The 25126-nt window shown below is 47.8% G+C and overlaps 2 protein-coding genes across 3 annotated transcripts in view; both read right to left on the minus strand.

Annotated features, from left to right (window-relative positions):
* Positions 1–5948, minus strand: part of LOC147214544 (serine/threonine-protein kinase WNK2) — a 36737-nt gene extending 30789 nt beyond the window's left edge. The window contains exon 1 of the mRNA XM_086141127.1: positions 5406–5948. Within this exon, the coding sequence (XP_085997253.1) occupies positions 5406–5948 (543 nt within the window). The remainder of the gene's footprint in view (positions 1–5405) is intronic.
* A 10631-nt stretch (positions 5949–16579) lies between these two features.
* LOC147214545 (caspase recruitment domain-containing protein 19-like) lies at positions 16580–24498 on the minus strand. Of its 2 annotated transcripts, none has more exons than XM_086141815.1 (6): positions 24363–24423; positions 23645–23790; positions 23402–23558; positions 22295–22354; positions 19098–19163; positions 16580–18092 (listed from the first exon to the last, which is right to left on the minus strand). In XM_086141815.1, exons 1-6 carry the CDS (start codon positions 24397–24399, stop codon positions 17992–17994), a joined length of 567 nt encoding a protein of 188 aa, XP_085997941.1. In that variant the 5' UTR covers positions 24400–24423; the 3' UTR covers positions 16580–17991. The 2 variants fall into 2 exon arrangements, with proteins under 2 accessions (XP_085997941.1, XP_085997942.1); XM_086141816.1 differs by having other exon boundaries at positions 16826–18092; positions 23402–23553; positions 24363–24498.
* Positions 24499–25126: the final 628 nt, after the last annotated feature.

The raw sequence follows: 25126 nt of genomic DNA on the forward strand, positions 1-25126 counted from the left end.
TGCTCCATGTTCATTAATACAAATAACCTTCTTAAATTCCAAAAGGGATTACTTGTCCTAATGAGGTGTTGTGACACTTTGCGTTACGGCGGGGTGAGATGGGTCGGGCCGACTATGAAGGTCATTTCAACTTAATCTTGAGTCTGCACAAGGTGAATCTCTAGATGTTACGTGCCGGACTGAAGCAATCGGCAGACAGAAGCGTAAACCGGTGACCTGCCGCCGCCAAACGCCATGCAAATATCACCGGGAAGAAATAAACACGCAAGTGAACGTGAAACGTGACCGTACGTGCAGTGCACCGGGAAAGAAACTATGATATGGAACATTACGATCATTTTGCTCTTCCCATCTCCCTGCAAAGAGGGACTGCAGCAGCTTGTGTTTGTGATTAGCCCGAACTCCTATCTTTGCACCGCCTTCTGCCACATATGGAGTCAAAGACGAGTCGGATTTCAGACGCGCGAAGGAAGCCCCGACCCCCCGACGCTCACGCGGGAGTGGTCGCAGAGATGGGAGAAGAGCTTTAGTCTGGGGCACCTTGGGAGCGGAGGAGTATTGATAAAGAAAGACAAGGTTGAATGCATTTTGAATGACAGAATACGTGACGCCGGAGGGCAGTTTTTGAAGGGGAGGAAAGCGTGACGCAGCTGTCACTCACGGATACGATGATATTGCGTTGTAAGGATTCCACGCAAATAACTAGAAATTGGACGGACGGGATATTTACTCCATAACGCGGACGAATTTTCCTTATCTGGAAAACGAGAGGCCGGTTTGACGACCCACCATTCTATTTTGATCATTTGAGTTCCAGTGATAAGCCCTTAACTGTCAGACCTCCATCCAGAACATATGTTTTGCCTCACATCCATAAATCTGAGCCATACCATGTGGCCGAGAGGCCTGTCATTTTCCCCGGGATCTTCTCTCGGTTGAGTGACACTGGTATGCCTGAAGATGAAACAATGATAAAGGCGTAGTTCGTCCCAGCTGCTGAAATGTCTGGCGTCGGGAGACACGGGCTCAGACCAGCCACTCATTTTGGCATCTTAACATTTTCATTTTTCCATCCGAGCGGTCAAGGGGAGGCGGTTACTCAGTCAATTCTAATTAATCTAAGGGAAACGCGCAAACTCCTCGCCGAAGCACATTTCCATCCATCCTATATTGCCTTTCACAAAGGAATCCGGTGTCTGGAAGCGGCTCAGAGGCTCGCTTCCAAACCGTCGGTTTGCCCTGCATGTTTGTTTCAGGAGTGCCGAAATCTCCGGCAAACAGTTCCAGACAGGCAGACTTACATCACCGCCGCATTATCGTTGCCAGCTTTGCATTAACATGCTAAGAACTAGATTTCATCTTCAGCGTGGCTCTTTCGTTGCCAAATACCACAGCAACGTCTGCAGAGTCGGAGTCAAACTCTCGGTGCACAAGTGTACAATCTGCATATAATATCTATTAACAAACCTTCAAAGTTTAAAGAAATAAAGTGTTTTGCACGATGGGAAATCGCTGAAAGGGAATCAGGAACACAAAGGCAAGTTTATCTGAACAATGAAAATGTCAACAGACATACTTCAGTGAGATTAACATCTTCGCCTGTGCAAAGGCCGTCCTTGTCATGACGGAGGCAGGAAGCAAACTGAAATGTGGGAGGAAGGCAGGCATGGATTTTCTGCAGCAAATGCTTTGTGGCAGCTAAATCTGAAAATACATTTTCTAGAAGAAATGAAAAAAAAAAATCAAATTCTTTAAGATAATTTCTTGAATACTGCAGGATTTGCCAAGTGATAGTGGCATTTATCAAATTCATAAATCAAAGACTTACTGGTGGATTGAAGAATAAACGAATGACCTAAGTGAGCGTGACCGAAGCGGTGTTTCTGCAGACGTGTCAGATTTGACTCCTTACTCAATTGCGATAAAAGCAAGTGACAGGCTCGGCAAAGGGCCACATTACATACTTAGGCAAACATACTGGTTAACCGCGGTGAAGACAAAGTATTGAGGGGATCCACATCGCTGTCTTCCACTGAAAACACCTGACACGAGCTTTCAGAGGCACACCAATCATCTTTTCAAAACCAGCCGATACCTGTGCGGGCAGTTAACCGCGCGGCGTGAAAAGGAAGCGGCCGGCACCGACAGCCGTAACAACCGGTTGATTCCCCCGTTCAACAAATGCATTAAGGCTGCCGATGAAGTCCAGCGGAGCTGCGAGCTCTTGGTTCCTGCCAAGGAAGTCAATACAACATCTCATTTGCCGCACTATCGGGGAGTCGGGTCCGGCCCCCGGCCCGCTTCCTGACGCCCTTTTGTTCATCGCTATCCCAAGAAGACAATAACTTAAAAAGAAAAAGGCCCTAAATGATCGTCACTTCTCTTTCCTCCTCAGTGTATCGCATGTGTGTGTATGTGTGTGTTTAAGGAGTGTCGTGTTCTGCCATGGCACCTTGCATTTGAGAATACTTCCTGTCTGGTGAAAAAAATGAAATAAAATCAAGTTGCAAGTCACTATTTTGGGCGCAGACTGTAAGTATCTTTTCAAGGCTCTTAAGAGTGTGCACGCAAAAATAGAGATAAACTGCATACTGAGGACACACACACACACTTGAATGAACCTCAGCTCCTACAGAGGAGGTGTTGCATGCAGGTGGGGGAGAAAACGCTCTCCCCCTGCACTGTTCCACTTTGCTATTTAAGACTGTTACATATCTGGTTTTAGTTTGAAAACTGAAGGGGAACAGCGATGGACTGCAGCAACCACTGCTAATGCTAACAACAACCCTTGACAGAAAAGAAGACGGTCGGGCGAAAAAGAGAAAACGGTACTTGCAGTCTTAGACAAATGTTTATCAGGGAAACGGATGCCCTTTATGACCGTATGGTATATTTATATCATCTACATGTATACTTACGATGTACATGACAAGCATCCATGCACCGCCCTCGGTGAAGGTTCTGTGCATTATGACCTCTAAATAATAATAGGAAACAAAATGTGAATTTTGTGAACCCGTCCAATCCGCGCCACTGCAGACGGTCACACCCGTTTAACCATCTGTGCATTTGTAGTTCCCTTAATAATTTCACTTAATGTCTCAAAACACGGGTCCATGCTGAAGCAGGGGGTGCTTGGTATCGGCTGAGGGGAAATGATAGTGGAAAAAGGAAAGGAGGAACTCCTGGTCGCCAGAATCTAAGATCGGGAGTCCGCAGGCCGCTAAAGTTTGCAGCGTCACACTGCAGAGTCTATTCTAAAGCCTCGCTGAGATACAACGTTTAAGTCAATTAGAAATATCAAAATGAAAGTCATGAGGTATAGATTGTGGACAAAATGGCCAGTAAGAAGTGGATAACTGTGTGTCGGGGAGTTCGCTTTTTATGGAAAGCTGAATATCTTCAGTTAATGGATGTCTGGTAGGACAAATAAATGTATGTGTCAGAAAAAAACGATATTACACTAAAAACAATGAGTCACAACTCTAAAGTGGAATGGCTTTTTTTAAATTTTATTCCTATCTCTAAAGGATGGTATAACTCTGCGGCAGTTTTATTACGACTGTCACGCTGCATAATTTCATAAAAAGGTAGAATTAACAGGCATGATAGGTCAAGCAGCTCTAATGGGTTAAAGTTGGTTTTGAAATCAGTGACTGTGACTCACTGTGCGCACGTACCGGTCGACAGCTTCATGCATGGCAGTCGGTGCAATGTTAAAATACTGGCGAGTAACGAAATTGGGATATGATCGGGCGACAGGACTGGTTGTAGAGTGATTAACATCCATTATTGACCATCCACTAGAGGGAGTTTTAAAACGCGCCACTGGGGAGGAATCAAACTCAGGAAATTGCTTCCTGTTCCACATCCCATCATCCACCGAGTCCAATTGCCGCTCAGCGTTGTCTACTTGACAAAGGTGGTATTGCTCACCGCCATCAGTCTGCATGACATCATCCAAATGAAGTCACGGCCTCTCGCCGCCGCCGTATCCCTGCCGATTCGCGGCCAATCATGCGATACTCTTATTTTCCTCTGCGGTAACACAAACTTTTTCCCCTTTTCTTGCCACGCGGTGTGTTTGAGAACATTAATTGGAAGTTCTTATACTAACATTTAATGATCTCGCAAGTGCAGCTGAAGTATTAATGGAGACTGCAGGATCCCAGCAGGCCACAGTACATTTCAGCTGCTTCCTGTCTGCCCACCTCCTGTTGCACAAGGGGAGGGACAAATCCTGCACAACCATGATCTGCACTGTCTGCTTTAAGAGTTCAGCTACAAACCCCCGAACGAACAGCTGAGCAAAACAACTAAGGGGATCACGACTCGGTGTCCTTGAGCGAGACGCTGAACCAGAATTGCTCGGGTTAGCCGAGCCGGCTCTTTGAACGCTGGCAGCACCGCCATCGCTGATGCGACATTGTAAACCACGCTTATGCCGTAGTCTGTTTAGTTGAAATGAAGGATCTGGAAGAATGGCTATCTCTCACTGGTCAGTGTTGCTTCCTCCGCAGGGACTGATCATGCCAACTGTAGTCCCCCTTAAGCCTCCTGGGAGAGAGTTAATCCCTGTTGCCGTCTCCAAAGGATGGAAATAATTAGTTAATAACTTTGGAAAGTCCTAGACGGTGATTTTCCTGTCTATGTGATGCGAGATAGGGAGGGTATTTTTTTGCGCATTTGCAAAAACGCTGATGATCTGCTCCTCTTCTCCTTGTCAGCGGCTAATGCGGGCCTATCTCCGTGTGAACCTTTTGAAACTTAGCGGTGAAAGCATTTGCAAGTACATCTACCGACCCTTGATTGACAGCTCCCTGAAGACTAGGCTATCATAACGTGAGAACCATCAGTGACGGAGGGAAGAGGACAAAGAGAGGGCTTCCTGTGAGTCAGCCGTTCTTCTACGATCCCTGATCAATGACTGGAATTAGATTTTGCTTCGCCTCGACAGAGTATGGGAAGATATCTCGTCAACTGAGATATGCGTGATTAAATTATTGTAAGCTACAGCTCAGTGTTTCAACAAGAACCGGGAGGGGAGAGCAGATAATTCTAGTTATAGCCTGACTGCATTGACCTGGGACTATGGATTGCTGACTGGTGACTATGGGTTTACTTTAACTAAAGATTTGTTTAAAAGAGTATATCTAGACATGTATATTACAAACAACACTCTAAAATGTAAGAATTAGTGCAAACATGAGGCTACTTGTAGAGCTGATACCTCATGAAGTCAGTGCAAGTTTTCGTATATGTAGACACAGGAAAGAGTGGAAAACGCCTCTTTCCAACCTGTGTGTGTGTGTGTGAGTGTGTGTGTGAGTGTGTCTCAGTCTCAGACAACACTAACACCGTGATTACACAGATTATAAATAGGACGGACCGTTTTAGTGCTTTACCTGCAGCTCACACCAGGCAACCTCCACCCAGGTCTCCGTGTCCAGGCCCTTGTAGACCGTCTTGAAGGATCCTCTCCCCAGCTCAATGTCAAATTTGAGGAACCTCCCTCCCGGGGACGTCGAGACGGCCTTCATCTCCGCCTCCTCCTCGTTCTCCTCGCTGGCTGTCTTGGCGGCGGCTTTCCGGCCGTCGCCGCCGGTCACGTTCGGCGTCTCCCCGCCTTTCTCCTTCTCCTCGTCGGCGCTGGCGCTCTCCGTCGCGCTGTCTTTCAACCCCGCTTGACTCTCTGTGCTCGAGCCCTCCTGGATCCCGGGGCCGGGCCCCCGCGACCTGTCCACCATCGTGCGCAGGTTTACGTTGACCTTCTTGCTCCTGTCGTCGCATTCCTGCGATTCCAAGCTGTGCTCGTCCGGGTCCGCGAACCAAAGGCTCCTCCTGATGAACCTCTGATGCACGCTCCTCTGGTAGCTGCAGGAGGGGTGTGATCTGGGGTCGCCCCCGCCGCCGCCGCTCGCCGCCGAATCCAAGGTGGCCTCATGCATACTGAAGGCCGGGTCACGCTGAGATTTAGGTGGGCGTTTTAGTACATTTTGAGCCACCGGACTGGAATTAACCTTCGGCTCCATGGTGGGGGAAAGGAGGAGTCCCGTCACTTGGGCCTCCGGGTCAGCCGGGCCATGGTGCATCTAGAGGCGGATACCTGCAGCGCCCACTCGGTGACGCAGTTGGCCCGCGGAGGCCCCCTCACAGCCCGGGCATGATGGGCGAGATTTCATCCGATCCAAATCTGCGAGAAAGGAATTATTAGCAGGCAACGGGGTGGGGGAAATAATAAAGAAATTATTCAGCAATTATTCTAAGATAAGGCTTCTTTCTCCTTCCCCCGGAGCCCGGAAAGCAGGTGCTGGACAAGACGAACCCGCAAGTTAACCGGCAAAACCCGGGGCTGCTAGCAAGAACCGTCGGCGGAGGGAACCGGGACCAGCGGGCTCGCCGGTCACAAGTTACCGTCAACGCCTCGGCGGACGAGCCGGTATTGACGGTGCTACGCTGTCAGATAGCACAAAGAAAATTCCGAAGGAGGAATAAATGAGAAATAAAAAATTAAAAAAAATGGAAAAAATGATAAAAATATCCACCTACCCCGTTCGAGAAGAGCGAAGGTGTTCGGTCAAGCTAGCCGACCCGCTAGCGCCGAGTTAGCCGAGGTTTCCGCGGCGACCGAGCGGACTTTAAAACGCCCTGCCTCCGCGTTAGCCTCATCGCCGGCGGGGGTGGAGGGGTGGAGGGGGCCCCGGCTCGGGGAAACACACCGGTTCTCAGCGCCGTCTCCCGGAAAGCGAACGCCACATCCACGCGGAGCCGAGAGGAAACGGGATTACTACGACTACCACTGCGGCGGCGGCGGCGTCTCCGCGTCCTCCGGTCACAGCATCCCTCCGCCCGGCTGCGGCTGGTGGAGCGGTCGCCGCTTTAAAGGCTGCGGTGGGCGGGTGGAGGGTGGAAGGTGGAGGGGGTTCCGCTCGCCTGGGAACCGCTCGGAAATTAAATTACGCGGACAAGTGTTTTCGCTTGTCACGGTCTCTTCCCCTCCACGGCAGGGATGGCACACCGGCGAGCCGCAGAAATGTGCTCCCCGTCCAGCTCCACGCCCCTGGTAACGACCGCGGGGAGCGGCCAATCAGGCGGCGCTTCGGGGGGGAGCTCCGCCGGCGCTGCCGCCCTGCGCCCCGGACCGCCGCCTCCGGAGCACTGCTTCCAGAATCTGCTGGAGGGGGGAAAATAAAACAAAAAAAAAGGTTAAAACTGCAGCAGATCTCAGGAATCGCTGTAGATGTGTAATCCCGAATGCTGTCAGGATGTCTGCAGACTTCTTTTACAATCTACATATTCACAAATACGCTGGATTTCATCTTTATTTGGCCAATGTTGACAATTCTATTGGCATTTGTCCGTCTGCATAAATTGTGGCTGCTCCCTTCACCTGCAACCATCTCGCCCTCTTCTCTGCATCCTCTTCTAACTTTCTGTCCTCTTTGTGTCCATCCATAAATCTGCTCTGATCTTCCTCCTGGCCTTCACTCCAAACATCAGCTTCCTTCTACCCACATCTTCCCCACCGAACCATGTCGGCCTGTCTTTATCTCCAGGACATGTGTCGTCCCTCTGATGGACTCATTGCAGGTCATCTCCGTCCTCCTCACTCCCAGAGTGGAACCTTCACGTCACCTTCATCTGTCTTCTTCTCAGTGTCTCCGAACCAGACACCACGGCTGCTCTCACCTCCATCTTCTACACTTTTCGTACAATGTCCTCCACCCGTTCCAACCCTCTTGCACACATCCCCCCCCTGCGTCTTCTCCACCCTCTCCTTAGCTCTGGACTGTTGACCCTCGCCACTTACACTCCTCCACTCCCTACCTACATCTTCACCATGCCTCCACTGTCCACGTCTGTATCGTGACTGTATCTCCAGAACATCCACCGCGTGGACTCCTCGTGATCCTCTCCATCTTCGTCTCTGCCTCCAACCCAGACATTTATACCTATTTATACCATGCGCTTTTGTTTTTAACTGCCATAAATGAGCCTTTGCCGGTTAGCTTATGTATTCTTTTCCCAAAGACATTTAAACTCATACATTCATTTTCGTCCATTGTCATGAACCTTCACTTTCCGGTCAAAGGCGCCCCCTTTATAGTCTCTCACTTTCAAGATACATAAATGTCTCAAAAGTTCCTGTTTAATAACATTACACCCGGGTTTTAAAGTCACTCCCCGGGGCTTACGCAAGGGGGACCTGAATATTTCATGTCATACATCCCTTTAGCTTTCACACTATTTGTAAAGGTGCTCGTCGGCCTTAATCTGATGTTAAATATGTGCAGATGTTTTACGTTTTAATGGCTGAGCGAGGGCGGGAACGCGAGGGGAAAAGTCGGAATTACGCGGAATTCATCGGGACTCATGTCAGATCGCGGCTCAGCTCCTCGGCACGGCCGCCTGTAGATGTGATAATGAGAATCGGCCGTTGCAGCAACAGGAGACGTGCAGGAAACGCAAGAACACCTTTATGTGTTAAGCAGGTCAGCGCAGCGCCGTCTGCCTGACGTTACACGTATTATATGGTTATGGGTCAAACGACCATAAAAGACGAAGGACCCCTTAGGAGCTCGGGATCGTGGACCGAGCTGCAGTTTCGGGTGAGGTCACTCCTCCTCCCCGTGCAAACAATGTTGAAGATCTGAGACGTGCCACCGGAAGGATGTTGGACATATAATCCCAATCTGCGGCGGCCTAAAAGTCAGGGATGAAACGTTGCGCGACGTTTCGATGACATGTTTTCCCATTTTCCACCTACTTCACCGTGCATCATGCATGTCACCTACATCTCAGGAGGAATCACGCACAACCTGCAGGGTGATGTCAAACGGCAAGAACTCCACGGCCCCGCAGGTCAATAAAAGAAAACATCACAGAGTTGTGGGGTCAGATGGCAATCTAGTTGCACAATCAGGAATGAAGTGCTGCCGGCACCTGGGTGACCTTATAAATAATGAATCCCCTACTTTGTTTCCACTTCATAAGGCAAAATGCAAACACGGGCACGGTTTTATTTTACACACTGTAACGGCGCAAATATATCATCGTAGGACAAGCGGCTGGTCATCGCATTTTACACGGCAACTGAGGTTGCCATTTGACGAGTAATTACAAATATGGTGGAGCCACGTGCGGTTTGGCAGAGGAAGAAATGGGACTCACGGCGTCATTGTTGGAGACACCATCTTAATAGCGCCATTCAATTTCAAATAGATGTGTCTGAGGAAGAAGGGGAGAGAGGCCGTGGCGGACGGAGATATTTCCTCTGTAGCTGTCAGAGCTCAGCCAATGGATAGAAAATGTGAAAGCCTTACGCTCGATAAAATGAGCAATTGGTCTCATCTACAATGTGTCTCCCAACACTGTGAGTCAATAAGAATGGAGTGCCTCCAAGGTAAGTTTATGGAGTAAATTCCCTTTAAGCCACAGGCTCTCGCCCGGTCCAGCGCTTCGACTAGGTCATGACGTCGCCGCCTGCGCTGCCGGCATTCTTCAGCACGGGATTCAAACTACGTTCACAAAATGCAGCGCGGTAAAACTGCAAATTCATTCATCCCTTCAGCGTCTATCCTGCTCATCCTGCACGGAGGGTCCCGCGGGCAGGTGAGGCAGGAGAGGCCGTGCCTCACCTGCCAATCTCCGGAAGAAAAAAATGTCAAATGAAAAAAAAGATAACAGTAAATTATAGCATATAAACTGCACCTGCTTTCACACGCTTTGACGACTGCAGCTTTTACAATGATGCGGCTAATTTATGGATTTTTTAGGGTACAAATGAAATGTTTCGGCAAGCTCGCTCGTCTCTATGACAATTATTCAGATTAGCCGTTTTGCGCTTCTTGCTTTGAAAAAGACGTGTGGAAATGCATTTGATGAGGCTTCTGAGTTGATAGCGATCAGTCGTTCGTTATCAACAAAATATTTGCGTTATTTACCGCCAGTTTTAGATGTTACTGTCATTTATTTAATTAAAAGTTTAAAAAAAAAATCTTTTCTGTAATTTTTTGCCGCGTTTATATCTCATGTTTCAACGGGGACACCTGCAGCTTATGGACAAGTGCAGCTTATTTATGTACAATTTCTTTTTTCTTTTAAAAATCAGTAGGTGTGAGCTATATAAAGGTGCGCTCTATAGTTTGGAAGTTACAGACAGTTGACCTATAAAGGTATTTTTCATTTAACGTCACCAGTTTTGATTGTTTTTTATTCAGAATGGCTGCATTTTCACATTTATACTGAGAAGAGATGCACGGTGAGGCTGCCGACTGTTGAGCCTCAACGCAGATTGCGCAATGACGACTAACTACCTGCATGCTCTGCACTAAGACCGCATCGCTGTCTCTCTCTATCGCTATTAAAATGTTTACACACTTTTGCTAGATGAACTACATTTCCAATGTGCAGCGTTTTTTGACAACGACTATAATTTCTAGTGCTAAGTCATCATAAAACGGCTGCCAAGAGCCACTAAGTGAGGCACGCAGTTCTCCTGCCTCATGGGAGTCAGGCACTCACTCATTCACACGTCTTTAAGAGATACAATCGTTCACTCGCTCATTCATTCATGCTTGATATAGACAACATTCACCCTCTAATCCATACGTCACGTTGAGACATATAACCGTTCAGTCACGCATTCCCACATCATATAGACCAGGGGTGTAAAACTCATTTTCACCGACGGCCACGTTAGCATCATGGTTGCCCTCAACGCTAACGGTATAAATGTAACTGAATGTACTGTCAGATTAATGTAACTACTTCTTCATGTTAAATAACTCTGAATTTACGACTCATTCAAATCCAAAATGTGACAATCACACTTTATAAACTCGTAAGACGTTCTTGCGGGCCACACAAGATGATGTAGTGGGCCAGATTTGGCCCGCGGGCCTTGAGTTTGACACGCGACATAGACATGCAACCAAAAGAACCTCCTGCATGTTTTTGGGCTGTCGGAGAAAAACTAGAGGGAAAACTACCTCCATCTGGAGTTACGCTGAAATCTAGTAACAGATTACATCTTTCTGCCTGTCTGGAAAAAAACAGAAGGTCTCCGCCGCAACCTTCTCGGCAGAAGGAAGAGGAGTGTAATGTTCCGAATGCCACGGTGGGACGGAGCGGCCATGTTTGCTTTGCCCCGCGGAAGGCTGTAAAACTAAAAGCCCTGTTGAGAATGGCGGTGATTTGATTTACAGTCGGGTCGATCTCCCTCTGGAGGAGAGCCAGGGCCGAGGTGAGCGAGGGAGGAAGGCTCTCCGTGAGACGTGATGGATGGAAAAGGAAGAAGTGCTGATTTTGAAGAAAAAAAGGCCGGAAAAAAAAGCCGACGGGAGACGCAGACCCGCGGCGGGACGACGTGAGTTCGTTTTCTCTTTCGGGCCGTGGCGCTGGAGTGCAGAGAGTTCAGACGGCTAAATAATAAATGCAGAGTCTGTATCGCCACCTCGCGCCGCACGTCACACGCCGCCATGCATCTATCGGGAATTTATCCAACACTATTACACAATAAACGGTTACTTCCGGAGCTTTCCTGCAGGTCCGGGAACCTGTTGTATTCCAACTTGCTATTCCGGTCGTTATTTGCCAGGCGTTTCGAATCCTTCGTGATTGAAGAGGCGGCGCATTTGGCGCGTGTTCTAATTAACTGACCGGTTAAAGCAATTTTGAGTTTTTTAACAATTCCAAAAAGCTCCTTACAGACCGTTGACCTTCGGCCTCTTTCTGATAAACTCTCATATTATAATCGTGGCTGCCGACCGTCTCCTTTTTTGAGCCGTCCCAGCTAGCAACCCTCCCCCCCCCCGTCCGCTAGGGACAAGGAGCGCGCTGTGAATAATTCATCACCAAAATAAGCGGTGAGACGGAGGACCCGTCCGGGAGCGACCGAATTAATGAGATCCTTCAACCTGTGAGAGGCAAAGGTCAGCGTGACCCGTGTGGCACGGACTTTACCCCGGATTTGACAAACATTCATTCATTCATTCATCAATTCATTCATTATCTCGAGCGCTTCTGCCGCAATCAGCGCGGCGGAGCTCACGGAGGTTATATTCGGAAACTCCCCGCGGGGTATTGGAACCGAACAAGCCTCCAGAACGAGGGGGTGAAACGTCTTCAGGTGAAGAAACTCAAGTCCGGTTGCCCTGACAAGAAGATTCCTGCAAGAATTCACCATGACCTGGATGAGGGAGAGCCTCCGCAGACTATCCCTGTTGTCGTCGTTGGGCGTTCCTAAATCCATCGCTGGGAAACGTCTGGGAAACGTCTTTTTAGCAAAGCTAAAAAGATACCAGGTTTCAGGGGCGACGGTTCACCCTCTCATCCGCACGTCTGGACGAGGCAGGAAACCTCCTGCATGTGTTTGGACGGTGGAAGGAACCTCACGCAGACACGTGGAGAACACGGAATCCACCTTCTTAGGAAAACACATGACGACGCCACCGTGATGCAGCCAGTCGTAATTCCTGCACGTACCGCTTCCCCCCCCGGATGTGTTGACTCCGGGATAAAGAGCTAAATTTGAAAACCCCACATTAGAGTTTAAGAACGGTCGGCGGCGTTTGCCACGCGTGGAACCAGGAGTGGGCGAGGTGACATCGCGTTCCCCGTGGAACGAAGGGACGTGGGTTTTAAAGAGCAGCCGAGCTGATGGTTGCGTATCTCCTTCAAGACGGGAACGCTGACACATTAATTGTTCAGTTAGCGCCTCTATCTCTGGAGAGGGAGGCGGTTCGTTCCGGCTCTGTGGTCGGGTTTATCTCCCGATAAGGCCCGCCTCGGAGCCGGAGAACGGGAAGTGTCTTCTTTGAGGAAACTCGTCATTTCATAAGGGGCGAGCGCGGAAGCGACGACCAGGATGGACCAATCGTAGGGCGAGGGGAACGGGCGCCGAGCGTCCCGGAGCCACGGCCCGGACGGCGGAGGGAGGTTGAAATAAATGCTAAAAGGCTTATCGTTGTAGCATGGATGTGTTTCTTTACAGTGCAGAGTCCACTTGGGTGGAATGTACTCACACACACACACACACATGGGCTTAGCTAATCTATTTGTTGCATAATTGACGCCTACGCAAGAATAAATACACATAATTCGGCGTTCACCGAGGGGCTTCTCCATTGTTAGCGCGGTTGTCGCGAGGCATTCAAGTACCAAAGTCCTCAGCAAAGCTGGCGCGGCAAAATATATCCATTCAGTTTGTTTTATTCTAAAGTTACTTTCGTTTGTGTTTTCATGCATTCTGTTAAGACGATTACTTCTTCTTCTTCTCCTTTGAGCTTTTCCCTTCAAGTGGCGCCACAGCGAATCTACCTTCTCCATCGAACCCTATTCTCTGGATCCTCCTCCCTCACAACGACATACGGGCGTTTCCGTCGAGGCGCGGCTGCAAAGCGTTCATGGCGACGGCCTCGGGATGAGCGGGTTTGCTTTCCACGAACCTTCCTCTGGAACGGAAGCTCATTAGGGAAAAAAAAAACCAGATCCTCGTCGGCAGCTTCTCGTGGCTCTGCAGAGCCAAATGCAACACGTTGGCGAGCATCTGCAAGCGACATGAACTTCCCTCACGTTATGCAACGAGGGGAAACTGCGCTCTCCTGACCAGATAATGACCGAATATCCTTCAGCAGCCGCGACGCCCGGCGTTGGCGTGCATCTCTCCGCCAAACCCCGGCGCCCCACGCGTCACCTTTTGCAATGTCAAGTCCATTGACTCCTGACAAACAAGCCATTACCGAGCGGACTCTCGCTGTAACCATGGCGACCAGGGCTGACACCGGGTCAGAGTTCATGAGGTTTTCGTGCTGCTGTCAGCGCCCCTGGGGAGGGGGAGGGAGGTGGGGTGGCGTCGCTGGATCTTTGACGGCTAAACTGGTCAATATGTGTCTGAGAGAAGAGGAAAAGGTGGCAACTCCGCAGGTTCCACAGCTTCAGCAGGAGGAGGAGCCGATAGAAAACCGTTAACTTGCGGGAGAAGATACAGAATCGATGTGACCCGGCTGGAAATTTCGCGTTCGATCGGCCGAGAGTTCTCGTACGACGCCAGAAATTTACAAATCGTGTTCTTCGAAAGCCATCGCAAACCTCCCGGCTCGTCTCCGCCTCCGCGTCCAAACCCTCCTCCCCCGTTTTCCCCCTCGACGGCGGTTTGACGCCCGACCGGGCGGTGCGTGTACTGACCACGTGTTTGTGTTCGCAGCCCACACCTCCGCTCAGAAATGATTTTTAAACGTCCCCTCTTGCCTTCAGCGCTGACAGTATTCAGCCTCTTCCAACTGTTCAATAATGAGTAGCAGAGGAAAACATTGGTGTAATGACTGACAGGCGGATATCTCTCCCTGCTACTTCCTGCTAGATTAAATTAACGCAGTCTCAGAAGCAATTGTGTGTGTGTGTGTGTGTGTGTGTGTGTGTGTGTGTGTGTGTGCGTGTGTGTTCTCAGCGCAAGAGGGGGTCACACGTGATATCAAGATACCTGGATTCTGTGTACGTCCTGCGTAACAAAGGCCAGCAGGACTATTGAATTCCAATCTTGGGCCGGCGGGTCGGGGTTCACCTGCGGAAAAACTCACCGTTTCCTGTCCATCTGTGCAAATTCATACTGTGCGCTCAGTTACGTCTCATATTTTACATTTTTTACCCGGCGATTTGGTAGCTTTGGTTTGCCGTGGTGCTCCTTGGCGGGCCGGGACGTTCGCGCAATCGTTTGGGTCGGTGCCGATGGACTGGTGACACTGGTGGTATCACTGCTGTCGCCATTGACGTCTTCAACACAGTGTTTGGAGTCCACTAACACACACACACACACATTCACAGGTATTATCTCCATTTCTTTGTTTGCCAGGTATTCTCTTTTTTTTTAAAAAAAAAAACCTCTTTCTCCGCTTCTCTCTCTTTACATAAACGAGTGTTTTCTCTGACGCTTTACTTTGCACTTTGCAACCATGGACACGCTTGCAGTCAGCATGTTTTCGCGGCCCTCACCTTTTCCTGACCCCGCCGACCGGCCAAGTGACAACCTGACTCTTTGTAACCCGCGTTTTCACAACTTTCCCGAAACAAGGGCGAAGACTTGCATGGGTTTCTACGTGTGACACAACCTCCTCGCTCCGCGAGAGGCGGGATCGCCAGAAACACCAGGGCGGTCTTCGCGTTCTGCCGACAAGTTGAGCGAGATGAATCAATATCAGATGATCGAATACGATGAAGTGGAATGTGTGTGTGATTGTTGAAATATTCCACATTGATTCATATGCTGGAAAACCCAGGTGGTTATTGATAACCGCCTTATCTTCTCTGTTGTTGTTGTTGTTGTTCTTCCGCTCCTAGCAAAGACGGCGCTAACCTCCAGATGACCGGCTGCTTCACGCTATCACGCAAATATGAATATTGTGCATGAAAACACGTGTTTTATCAAATGTGCATCTCATCAAGCACACATTTGCGTGCCACATTTTCCTGAAAAGTCTGCGTTTATTTGTTTGTTTTTGCTCGGACCGCTGCCCTTCGCTCTACTTTCGGAGCTAAAAAGCACCCGTTCCAACATCTCGGAATTTGTTTCACTGCATTTTACAGCTCATAAAACGACGCCCAGAGAAACAGGACCGTTGTCATCACCTTTCGTCTTTTGTTGTTTTGTCCACCCGAAAAAAGGCTTTGCGTCACTGACACACTGACCTCTCCAGGCTCTGGGAGAAACTTCCACCGGGGACACAATCCTGGCGACCCTCCCCGCGTTAGTAAAATCATGGGCTCACACTCGCAGCTGCGGGAAGCCAACAGAGGACGAGGGAGATCCTGTTACAGGGACGGCCAGGCAGGCGTGACCTCCTGGGCTACGGAGCCGCAAATAATAATAATAATAAAAATAATAATAATAATAAAAATTTGGCCTGCAGGGCGGGCGGGGCTTGGTCGGGCTCAGGGGTAACCGTACCGACACCTCGCCCCTCCGGCGCGGGCGTCACGGCTAACTTTCAATTATGCAAAAGGGTTATTCGTGCCACGGCTCTTTTGCTGGGAGCCAAACTGGAAAAGGAGGGGGCGGTTCCCCAAATGAACAGCTGGTGAGTCAGATTTGCCCCTAGTAGAGCCGCCGGTTGCAGAGGAAGCCTTGATTGTTCCTCCAGTGTCGCCGAAACCCCAATTAGATGAACGCTCGTCGCGCGCAACCTGCATCTCGATTATGTCGTTCTCTGCGAACGAACATTTGTGTCCGAAACGATTCCGTCCGACGCGGCTGTTACGAAATGTATTTACAGACGTCACGTCTTTCCTCGCCGGTCGCCGTGGAAACCGGCAGACAAGCGGAGAGCAGGACTGATGACGTCCCGGGGGTCGACGGGGTCGACCGTCAGTTTCGGCCGAAGCCGGCGTTCCATCCGCGGGAGGAGAAATTCTCAGGTGCTTGGAACACCGACCGAACCTTCTCCTCCTCCCTGTCGTCTGTCGCTTTTCTTTTTTCTGACGGAAAACGCCGCGGCGCCTCTGACATCACAAACACCCGAGCTCCACCGCCGCTTCTACATTTCCGCGGATTCACTGCAACGTGAGTGCGAAATGAAATCCGGCGTTGATGTAAACATTTGGCGCTGCGCTTTATTAAATAGGCTTCATTCGTGCAGCCATTATTAATGAAGGAGGGCTCGGCCGTCGCTCCCCTGACGGTTCGCCGCGCTTCCCGTCGGACGCCTCGGGCGGCTGGGTGAGCCGTGCCCTCTCCTCCATCCGGCTGCTGCTTCATTCAACCAGAGGGACATCGATCACCCCGGCAGTTCAGGGGGGAAACACAAATTCTGTATTAAGCACAGGATCCAGCTTCAGGTGACCAACGTTCGGTGCTTTATTGGCCGAACAACTTTCTGAGCAGATTTCCAAAGGGTGTGAAAAGGCACCCGACGCGAGCCGGAGGAATCCTTGTACTGACGTTGAAGATCCCGCTTCTGCAGGAGTCCGTCAGCCGGGCGTTCCTCGTCGTGTCTTTTACCAGCTGCACCTTGAACATACGGTAAGTCTTGTTCCCGCACAGGAAGAGGTGAGGAGACGCAGCAACAAGAGTCAAAGTAAACAGAATCCGATGAGGCCTTTCCCGACTCGAGCTGCTCTCACTTGTGAGTGTCAAATGTGAGGCTATTGCAACTAGCGGAGAAGAATACCGTTCTTCGGTTACCGGATACGCTCCTCTGGCTCAAAGTTCGGTTTGGGACGCGGGATCTCGAACCCTCCGGTGCCAATGAGGAGATCCTGCTTTTCATCCCTGCGCGATCGTTCGCGGGTTCACCCTGGACCCGTCACGAAGAGAAACCCTTCCCCCTCCCGTTCACACCCGACCGGTGTCGAGAAAAGTTGTTTAAAACGAAAGGTATTTTATTTTCCATTTGTCTTCCGGTTATTTCATTTTGAAAAATTGCCACTTCCGTTCGCGCCTGCGCTTGACCCGGTCAAAGGGTGTCTTTCGGCAAGCGGGCAAATGTCCCCGTAGAGCTCGTTTTGTAAAAACAAGAGGGTCCCAAAAGTTGCCCGGGTTGAAAGCCGTCGATTGGAACAGAAAACCCGGGACCGCCGAGCCGGAGGAACACGACCGTTCACTCGTCCGTCCGCTCGGTGGTTTCCTACGGAGCTCCTGCATGCTTGTGGAGAGGAACCCCGCGCAGAAACATGCTAACTCCACAGAGGCGGAAGCGCTAACCGCTACGCCGCCGTGCCATTTCATCACCTGCTCAAATTTAGTTTTAGCAGTTTACTACTTCACCCTTCCCCGGGGTAAAAGTGTACGTAAAAGCTCGAGGAATGAACTCCGACCTCCAGAAGACGCGTCGACTACCAACTCATCTTGAAAACGGAAAACGGGAGTCCGCGCTTACATGCGGTCGGGATCTGTCGAGAGACGGCTTTTAGTTTGGCACGGAAATGTGGAAAAAACGTGGCGGCGGTTTCATTTCGCGGAACCACTTCCTAGGCACTGCGGCTCTTCTCCGGTTCTTCTCAGACCTCCGCCAAGGAGACGAGAACGTCCCGAGCTCCTCTGCTCAGTCTGACTGCTGAGCAGTGGAGGAAAGGCCCGGTGCATCTTAAGGTCTCGCCCTCTGTGGGGAAAAAGACAACAGGAAAAGTAGAGCAGGAAGATAAAAAGCTGGGAGGGAAAATGAGGTCAATTGGGGGTTTAATTCATTAAAATAACTTTTGCTTAAAGTTTTAATGTACTTTTTAACGTTCTAAAAATATCCACTGATACGACCAAGGTACGGCGATCCCTCGCTACTTTGCGGTTCAGCTTTAGCGCCCTCGCTACTTCATCGATTTTTTTGGGGGGGGGGGTCGTTTTTGTTGTCATTCGGTACTCACGATTTATCGATCTTTAGAATTTTTTTTCCAATATAAACTTTTTTTTTTTTCGGTGTTGACATAGCTATATTCTAGCCTAAGAAGAAAAAAACAGTAAAAAATATAGTAAAATTAGACAAAAATTGATTTTATAAAATAAATAAAATACAAGATCTCCTTTGCAAAACACAGATAGCCAGCATCGCTCCTCACATTGTAGTCACGCTGATCTCATACGGAATAACAACACGCTTTACACTAAAAAACACTAAAACAAATCAATTTGGCACTCCGCAGTGAAAGCAGCTAGCCGGCTAGTTAGCGACTCCCGGCGTCAGGAATACTGAGGGATGAATGGTGAAAGAGAACTTTTGGGTTAGGGTTAGCCTCCTAAATGCCCTGCGTCGACCCGAAAGTCCGCTATAGCGTAGCAGGGAGATTCTGACTATTACCGAAAAAATAACACTTCTCGATTTCTGCCTCGGAAGGCAGGGGTTTGGCTGAAGTTCACAGCATTAATGAATCTACAGGTGGTTACATGAAGAAAGACGAAGCTAACATTAGCGACCCGAAGCTTCGGTCAAACGGCAGAACTATAAAAATGGAAAGTGAAACAGTTTGCGGGCGGTTCCACGAGGGTTAATTTAACATCAAAACGATCAGATCTCTACTTGGGTCGTAACTCCCGCGAAAAGCGAGGTTACACCGTGTCTCCAACGGTTTCTTTTTCCCGCGTATCTCGTCCCGGGCCGCTCGGCGTGGCTCACCTCCGTTGTAGTAGAGCATGGCAATGCCGAGCACGAAGCTGAAACAGCTCAGGAAGAACGCCGGTCCTGCCGGGGAAGAGCAGAGATCGGACGCACGGCGTTAACTTCCGGCCAGCTCGGCGCCGCCACCTGAATCTGTGACCTCGTCTAATAAATGATATGCATGAAAATAAAAGCTAATCTGAGCCGCGCGGGGGATTCATGAGGGAAGCGGCCGTCTTATTGACGGTACAGAACCGGGAAACATCCCCGGTGACCCGTTTCCTCGCCGGCACGAGGTACCTTTGACCCACTGGATGCACCCCTGGCCGTTCAAAGGAATGCGGGGCAGAGGAAGCTGTTTTTGGTCGGGGTTTTTACACGTGAGCTTAACTGACCCACAAAGCCAGAGCCCTGGATGTAATGGGATGATGAATGGCGAAGCGGGGGCAGAGCGCTGGGCCCCACATTCTGATGCCGGGGGTTAAAAGGTTCAATCAACTGCTACGATTGTTGAAGGGAAAGCTTTGGTCGGGCTTAAGGGGCTTATCGGAGGATCAGCGAGGGGTATAGAGGCGTCCAGACGTACGGTCAAATAAATGATAAGATCAGCACATTAAAAACAACTTAGTTGCCAAATTATACGTCCGCAAATGCAGATTACGCGCAAGTTTCGGCCAATTAGCTGCAGACTCGCAGTCGCGCTCTCGTACTTCGTTTGACCCCGACAGTTGAGCGTTATTTGTTGGCTTGCTAATAAAAAAGAAAAGACTATAAAACCGTCGGACGCGCACGTCGGAAAACAAAGCTATTACCCGAGACGCTATTCATGAGCCGCGCCGTCACAGAGTCACATGTCAAAGGTGTCAAACTACAACTTCAGGTGTTAAAAAAGTCGACGAAGTAGAGTTCGAAAAAATGCGGCCACCAAAAAGTGTGCCGAAAAGAAAGAGGATATATTTTACATATGACACACACACAAAAAACAGCAAACAGCCTCTTCCTTGGATGCTTACAGGAGGCACCACTGGCACCATTTTTATTAAAGAGAATAATCAAGTGGTTGATTCCCTCCTCTTTTTTTGTGCGCCTCTTGTTAGATATTAAACATTTTAACATCATAACATTATCTTCACCATTTTCTGAGAGCCGACCCGAGAAACCCGTACTTTTTTCTCATATGTACACATATGTACTTACTGAAGGGCTTCAGCATACAATATAAAATATATACATAGTAGATACATGGAATTAGACCAACAGAGCAAAATAATACAGACAGAAATAAAAATATATATCTATAAATATATAGATATATATGTAGACATATACGTATATATATGTCATAAAGGTCAGAACAGCAGGGTTGCTGCCATCTACCGCCGTGAGCTGAAAAACGTACCTCTTCACCAAACACTAACCCACCAATCACATTTAGCCGCCCCCCCCCCAAAAAAAAAACAAACAAACAAAAAAAAAAACAAAACAAAGAAATTAATGCATGTATGTATATGGTTTTTGATGGCTATTTGGTCGAGTGGTGACTTATGAACGACTACTGGTACTTTGGCTACGTTGTTGTTGAATAGCAATTTTTGTAAGTCGCTTTGGATAAAAGTGTCTGCTAAATGACTGGAATGTGATGTAATGTAAAATATATATATACATATACATATATACACACACAAATTTATAAAAATTGTATGGACAATCCAAGATGGACAACAAGTGGTTATAAGAGGTGTCAGTTAAAATATTATTAAACATATTCTAATATTATCTTAACCATTTTTTGAGAGCTGACCAAATAAACTCTCTCTCTCTCTCTTTTTCTGTCTGTATTAGTTTGATCTATATTTCCCCTTCAAGAAGGTTTTTTAGTCCCCATATCTGTACGCATGTTTCTCGGGTCGAGTCTCAAAAAATGGTGAAGGTAATATAATAATCCTGCCTTTTTTGTTTATTTTATTCATTGCTATTCATCTGTGTTACACTCTTTATATTGTTTAGTTCTAGTAGTGCAGTTGCACCCTCACTTCTCTGTGATGTTGCCCATCGTCATCCCTGATGTTGTTGTTATCGGTCGTCTATTTATCTGCCGTCTATTTATTTGTTCATTTTATTGTCTCGCTGTCTACTGTCTTCTGCCTTTTTATTTATATTCATATTTGCTTCCCTTTTTTTGGCATTATAACTGTTACGCTGCTGTGATAAAGGACTTTCCCCAATAGGGATCAATAGAGTTTATCTTATCTGATCTTAATGTTAAAATGTTTAATATGACATGAAATATTTCACAAGAGGCACACACACACATGAAAAAAGGAGGAATCCATCACATGATTATTCTCTTAAAAAAAAAGGCGCCACAAGAACACACATCTCCAATAAGCATCTGAGGAAGAGCTTATGACGAAACATCACGCGAGAAAAAGTTGTTTTTTGAGTGTGTTAAATGTCAAATATATCATCTTTCTTTTGGAGCATTTTTGGTGTGTAGAGTTTTTTCAAACTGTCAGATTTCTGACAGTATATTAACATTTCTTTCATAACGTGGTAAAACTCACGGGGAGGCTAATAAAAAAAATGGGTTGTTAAGCTGAGACTTAAGAGCAACTCTGCACGAGTCACGCCTACTTATTCACTAATCTTTTTTTTTTTTTTACCTTGCCAAAAAATAAAATCAACAATGACGGAAAAGGATACAGCGGACCCTCGCTTCTTCGCAGATTTGAAAATGACAACTGCCCAAGAGGAAGAGTGTGATGACAGCAGCGACGAACCACAATCGAAGTCCTTCCATGGCGGTTTGAAAAATTTCAGAAACAATTTAGCCTTAAAAGTAATTCTCTACATGGCAAAGCAGCTGCGGATGATTCAAATGCAGCAAAAGACTACGTCGAGAAACAAATTTAAAAAAATAAGGCTTGATCTGGAAAAGGATGCCGCCACAAAAGCACAAATTTTCTAATTTATGTCAATGTTTATTGTACGTTACAATCATCCAAAAGTGTTTAGTGTACCGTAAAAGAGTGCGGGAAGCGTAATACAGGCGACACTGGGTTGATAACCATTTGGAGGTCAGTAAAGGGTTCGTTAAGGGTTAATATATCTTTAAATAACATCAAAATAATCTACTTTGCGGAGGGTCTTGGAATGTAACTCCCTGGAAAAGTGTGGGTGCGCTATATTTCACAATCATCGAGAATAACATTTACCTCTGTCATTAAACCCGTCCTGCAGCGGATGGACCGTCAGACAGTTTGCGTCTCCGGCCTCTGCAACACAGAGCAAAGAAGGTTAACAAGTATGTCAAATCTGCCGGTTTAGGCTCCGGCGGCGAAAACCCTGTCCTGCTTTACCAAACAGCGGCCTCTGCTGTAAAAACGACACTGGTGCACAAAGCTTTGCCGCCGTGGATGCTCCTGGGACTGCGCGAGATAGATAAGCTGCTGTTTCCGATAGATTTGAAAGGAAACAGGAAAATCTAGGAGTGAGTTTAACCATCAAACATTGAAAAACATGTAATGTTATCCACTGAGAGTCCCCTGTTATTTTATTGTTCTCGCGAAGCAACACTAACTTAACGCCACTCCTACGCGTCCGGTAGTGAACAAGGAACAGGAAACCAATAGAAGTATAAACAGGAAAGTGGGGGACAGAAAAAAAAACTGAAAAATAGAAAAAAAGAAGAAGGTACGAGGGTATTGACAGCACGGGGAGATGTTAGAGAACGTCTTTCTCGCCAGTCTTATTGTGGCGTGTTTCATTCCACGCGATCCAAAGTACCAAATATTATGGAAAAGTAAACAGAGGAGTTGTGCAGGAGCAAACCTCCCGGGAAATGTGACAATAAAGAAACACTGGACACAGGAAATGAATAAGGAAAGAGACTCCGAAACCCACCTGGTAATGCTTTTCAACAAACACTCACAGATAAATGAAGAGAAAAACAAATTTCCTGGGAACTTATGAGACAGCAGTTTGCGTTGTGCTGTCAGAAGACAAAAATCAAATAAAAACAAGAATAACATTCACCGACCGCTGCTGATTATTTTGTCTCGCAATTCTGCAATTACCGCTTCCGACAAAAAAAAAAAAAAAAAAAAAAAAGGATTTTTAGGAAATGGATTCTTCACCAGGTGAAAAATCTGCGTCTACTTGCAGCCTGGAAGAGAAAAGCTCCTGAGTAAATGCTGACTTTTGTTGCCATTATCATCCTTCGCTTGTTCTTATTGATCTGGTATATCGGAAGTATCTCGATCGTCGCGCACGGCCCCAAGCTGCGACAACCCTCAGAAACACCGGCATCGCTCGCGTTTTACCTCTCTGGCTGACTCTGGAGGGCAGGCTAAAGTACACGTGCTCGGCGTGGATGTGAAGCCCTCTGTAGAATTCGTAGCAGGCATCTTCTCCCTTCCCATGCAGGTGATTCAGCAGTTCGGCCAATCGCACGGCGGTGGATACGCTCAGGTTCCTGAACTGCGTGGAGACACGGTGCATTTAATAACTGCGCAAAACCGTACCTCCGATTTTTGGGTGTTCTGGTGAAAAGCATCCATCGTGACCCTGTGGGCTTCCTTGTCACTGAGAATCTGCGGGTAGATCCTGTTGAGCTGCAGCACCAGTGTGTCCACGAGGTCCGTGTCCATCCTCGGGTCCGAGCGCAGGAAGTAGGAGTCGCCCCGGAGCTGTTCATTGTAACTGTCGGCGTCTGGTCGCAGAGAGCGGAAAATACATGAGAGGGAACGTCTAAATAAGTGACTTTGCACAGCATGCACAGGTGAAAGGTGCATGCTGGGTCCAATAATAGGACTGCAGATTTTATGTCTTGTCTTTAAGAGTTCAGAGGTAAGCTGGTAAGCTGGCAGCAGTCCCGTGCCAAGAATACACGACTAAGCGGTTTATTCAAGAAAGGTGAGTACATTTACCCCAAAACCCTCAATGTGACCTAATGTTGTTCATTTAACTCGATGCTAACTGTCCAAAAAAAAAAGAAAAGAAACCCAGATGACAGGAACCATCAGAGCACCCAAATTCAGAATACTTACTCATGATGATACGTATACAGTTTAGGATTAGTTTTGCAGACAAACTAAATAGATCACATTTAAAGGTCAATTAAAGCTATCTGAAGTGATGTAATATAGAGTAAAAAAATGGGATGTTTACTATTCGCCGCTTCAAGCTGGTAGCAACAGGTGGCGCCGGAACCGAGGGACCCGGGCGATGGGGCGCTCCTGGGAGGTGAATAATACAAAAAAAAGACGATAAAGCTTCACTAACCTGGCGTAGTGACGAATAAACGGCGACAGAGGATCATTCCTCCCCCGAAACTTGCTTTTTTTCCCCGAGGCGTAGAAGGTCGTTGCATCTGCGCCGGCGACTTCCGGGCCGCCGGGCACCATGTGACCATACTTCCGGTCACATGACCTGGCCTGAACCCAACCGGAAAGCTCGTATCCACGTGGGTCCGTCGGGGGGCGTGAGTTTTTTTGTTTTGTTTCGTTTTTATAAACTAATACACCATAAATGCTTTAGACAAGGGTAACACACACACACACACACACACACACACACACACACACACACACACACACACACACACACACACATTAATATCTATCTACCTATCTATCTATCTGTATATATAATATATATATACACACACACGTGTATATGTGTATATATATGTATATACGTACATTTTGTTTTTTATTAACAAATACACAATCTGTTTAGCCAGGGGTAACACACATGCAAACACACAAATGTGTATACATATATATATACATACATACGTATATGTACACACACACGCACACACACACATATATATATATATATATATATATATATATATATATATATTGTAGCGAGTCACGAATGTTGGGGTTTATGTTGAAGCTTGATTCTGTTCTGTGTGATTTGGGGGTTGCTGGGAATTTTGTGTGTGTGGTTTGGGGTGCAAGGAATTCTGATTTTTTTTCTTTTTTAACCAGGAATTGAGCAAGAACAGTTGTACTTCAGGCTTGTGTGGCGTGGCTGTG

This window comes from Fistularia commersonii, chromosome 34 (genome assembly GCF_037954325.1).
Source record: "Fistularia commersonii isolate RoL2024-O1a breed Wild chromosome 34, RoL_Fcom_v1.0, whole genome shotgun sequence".
In the NCBI taxonomy this organism is placed as follows: domain Eukaryota; kingdom Metazoa; phylum Chordata; class Actinopteri; order Syngnathiformes; family Fistulariidae; genus Fistularia; species Fistularia commersonii.

What these genes read in the sequence shown, in the direction of transcription:
- LOC147214545 (XM_086141815.1), bottom strand. Translation starts at nt 24,399, where the DNA reads ATGATCCTCTGTCGCCGTTTATTCGTCACTACGCCAG. An exon ending in GTGACAAGGAAGCCCACAGG is followed by an intron (nt 23,559 to 23,644) that starts GTCACGATGGAT and finishes GTCTCCACGCAG; the next exon opens with TTCAGGAACCTGAGCGTATC. An exon ending in CTCCAGAGTCAGCCAGAGAG is followed by an intron (nt 22,355 to 23,401) that starts GTAAAACGCGAG and finishes TCTGTGTTGCAG; the next exon opens with AGGCCGGAGACGCAAACTGT.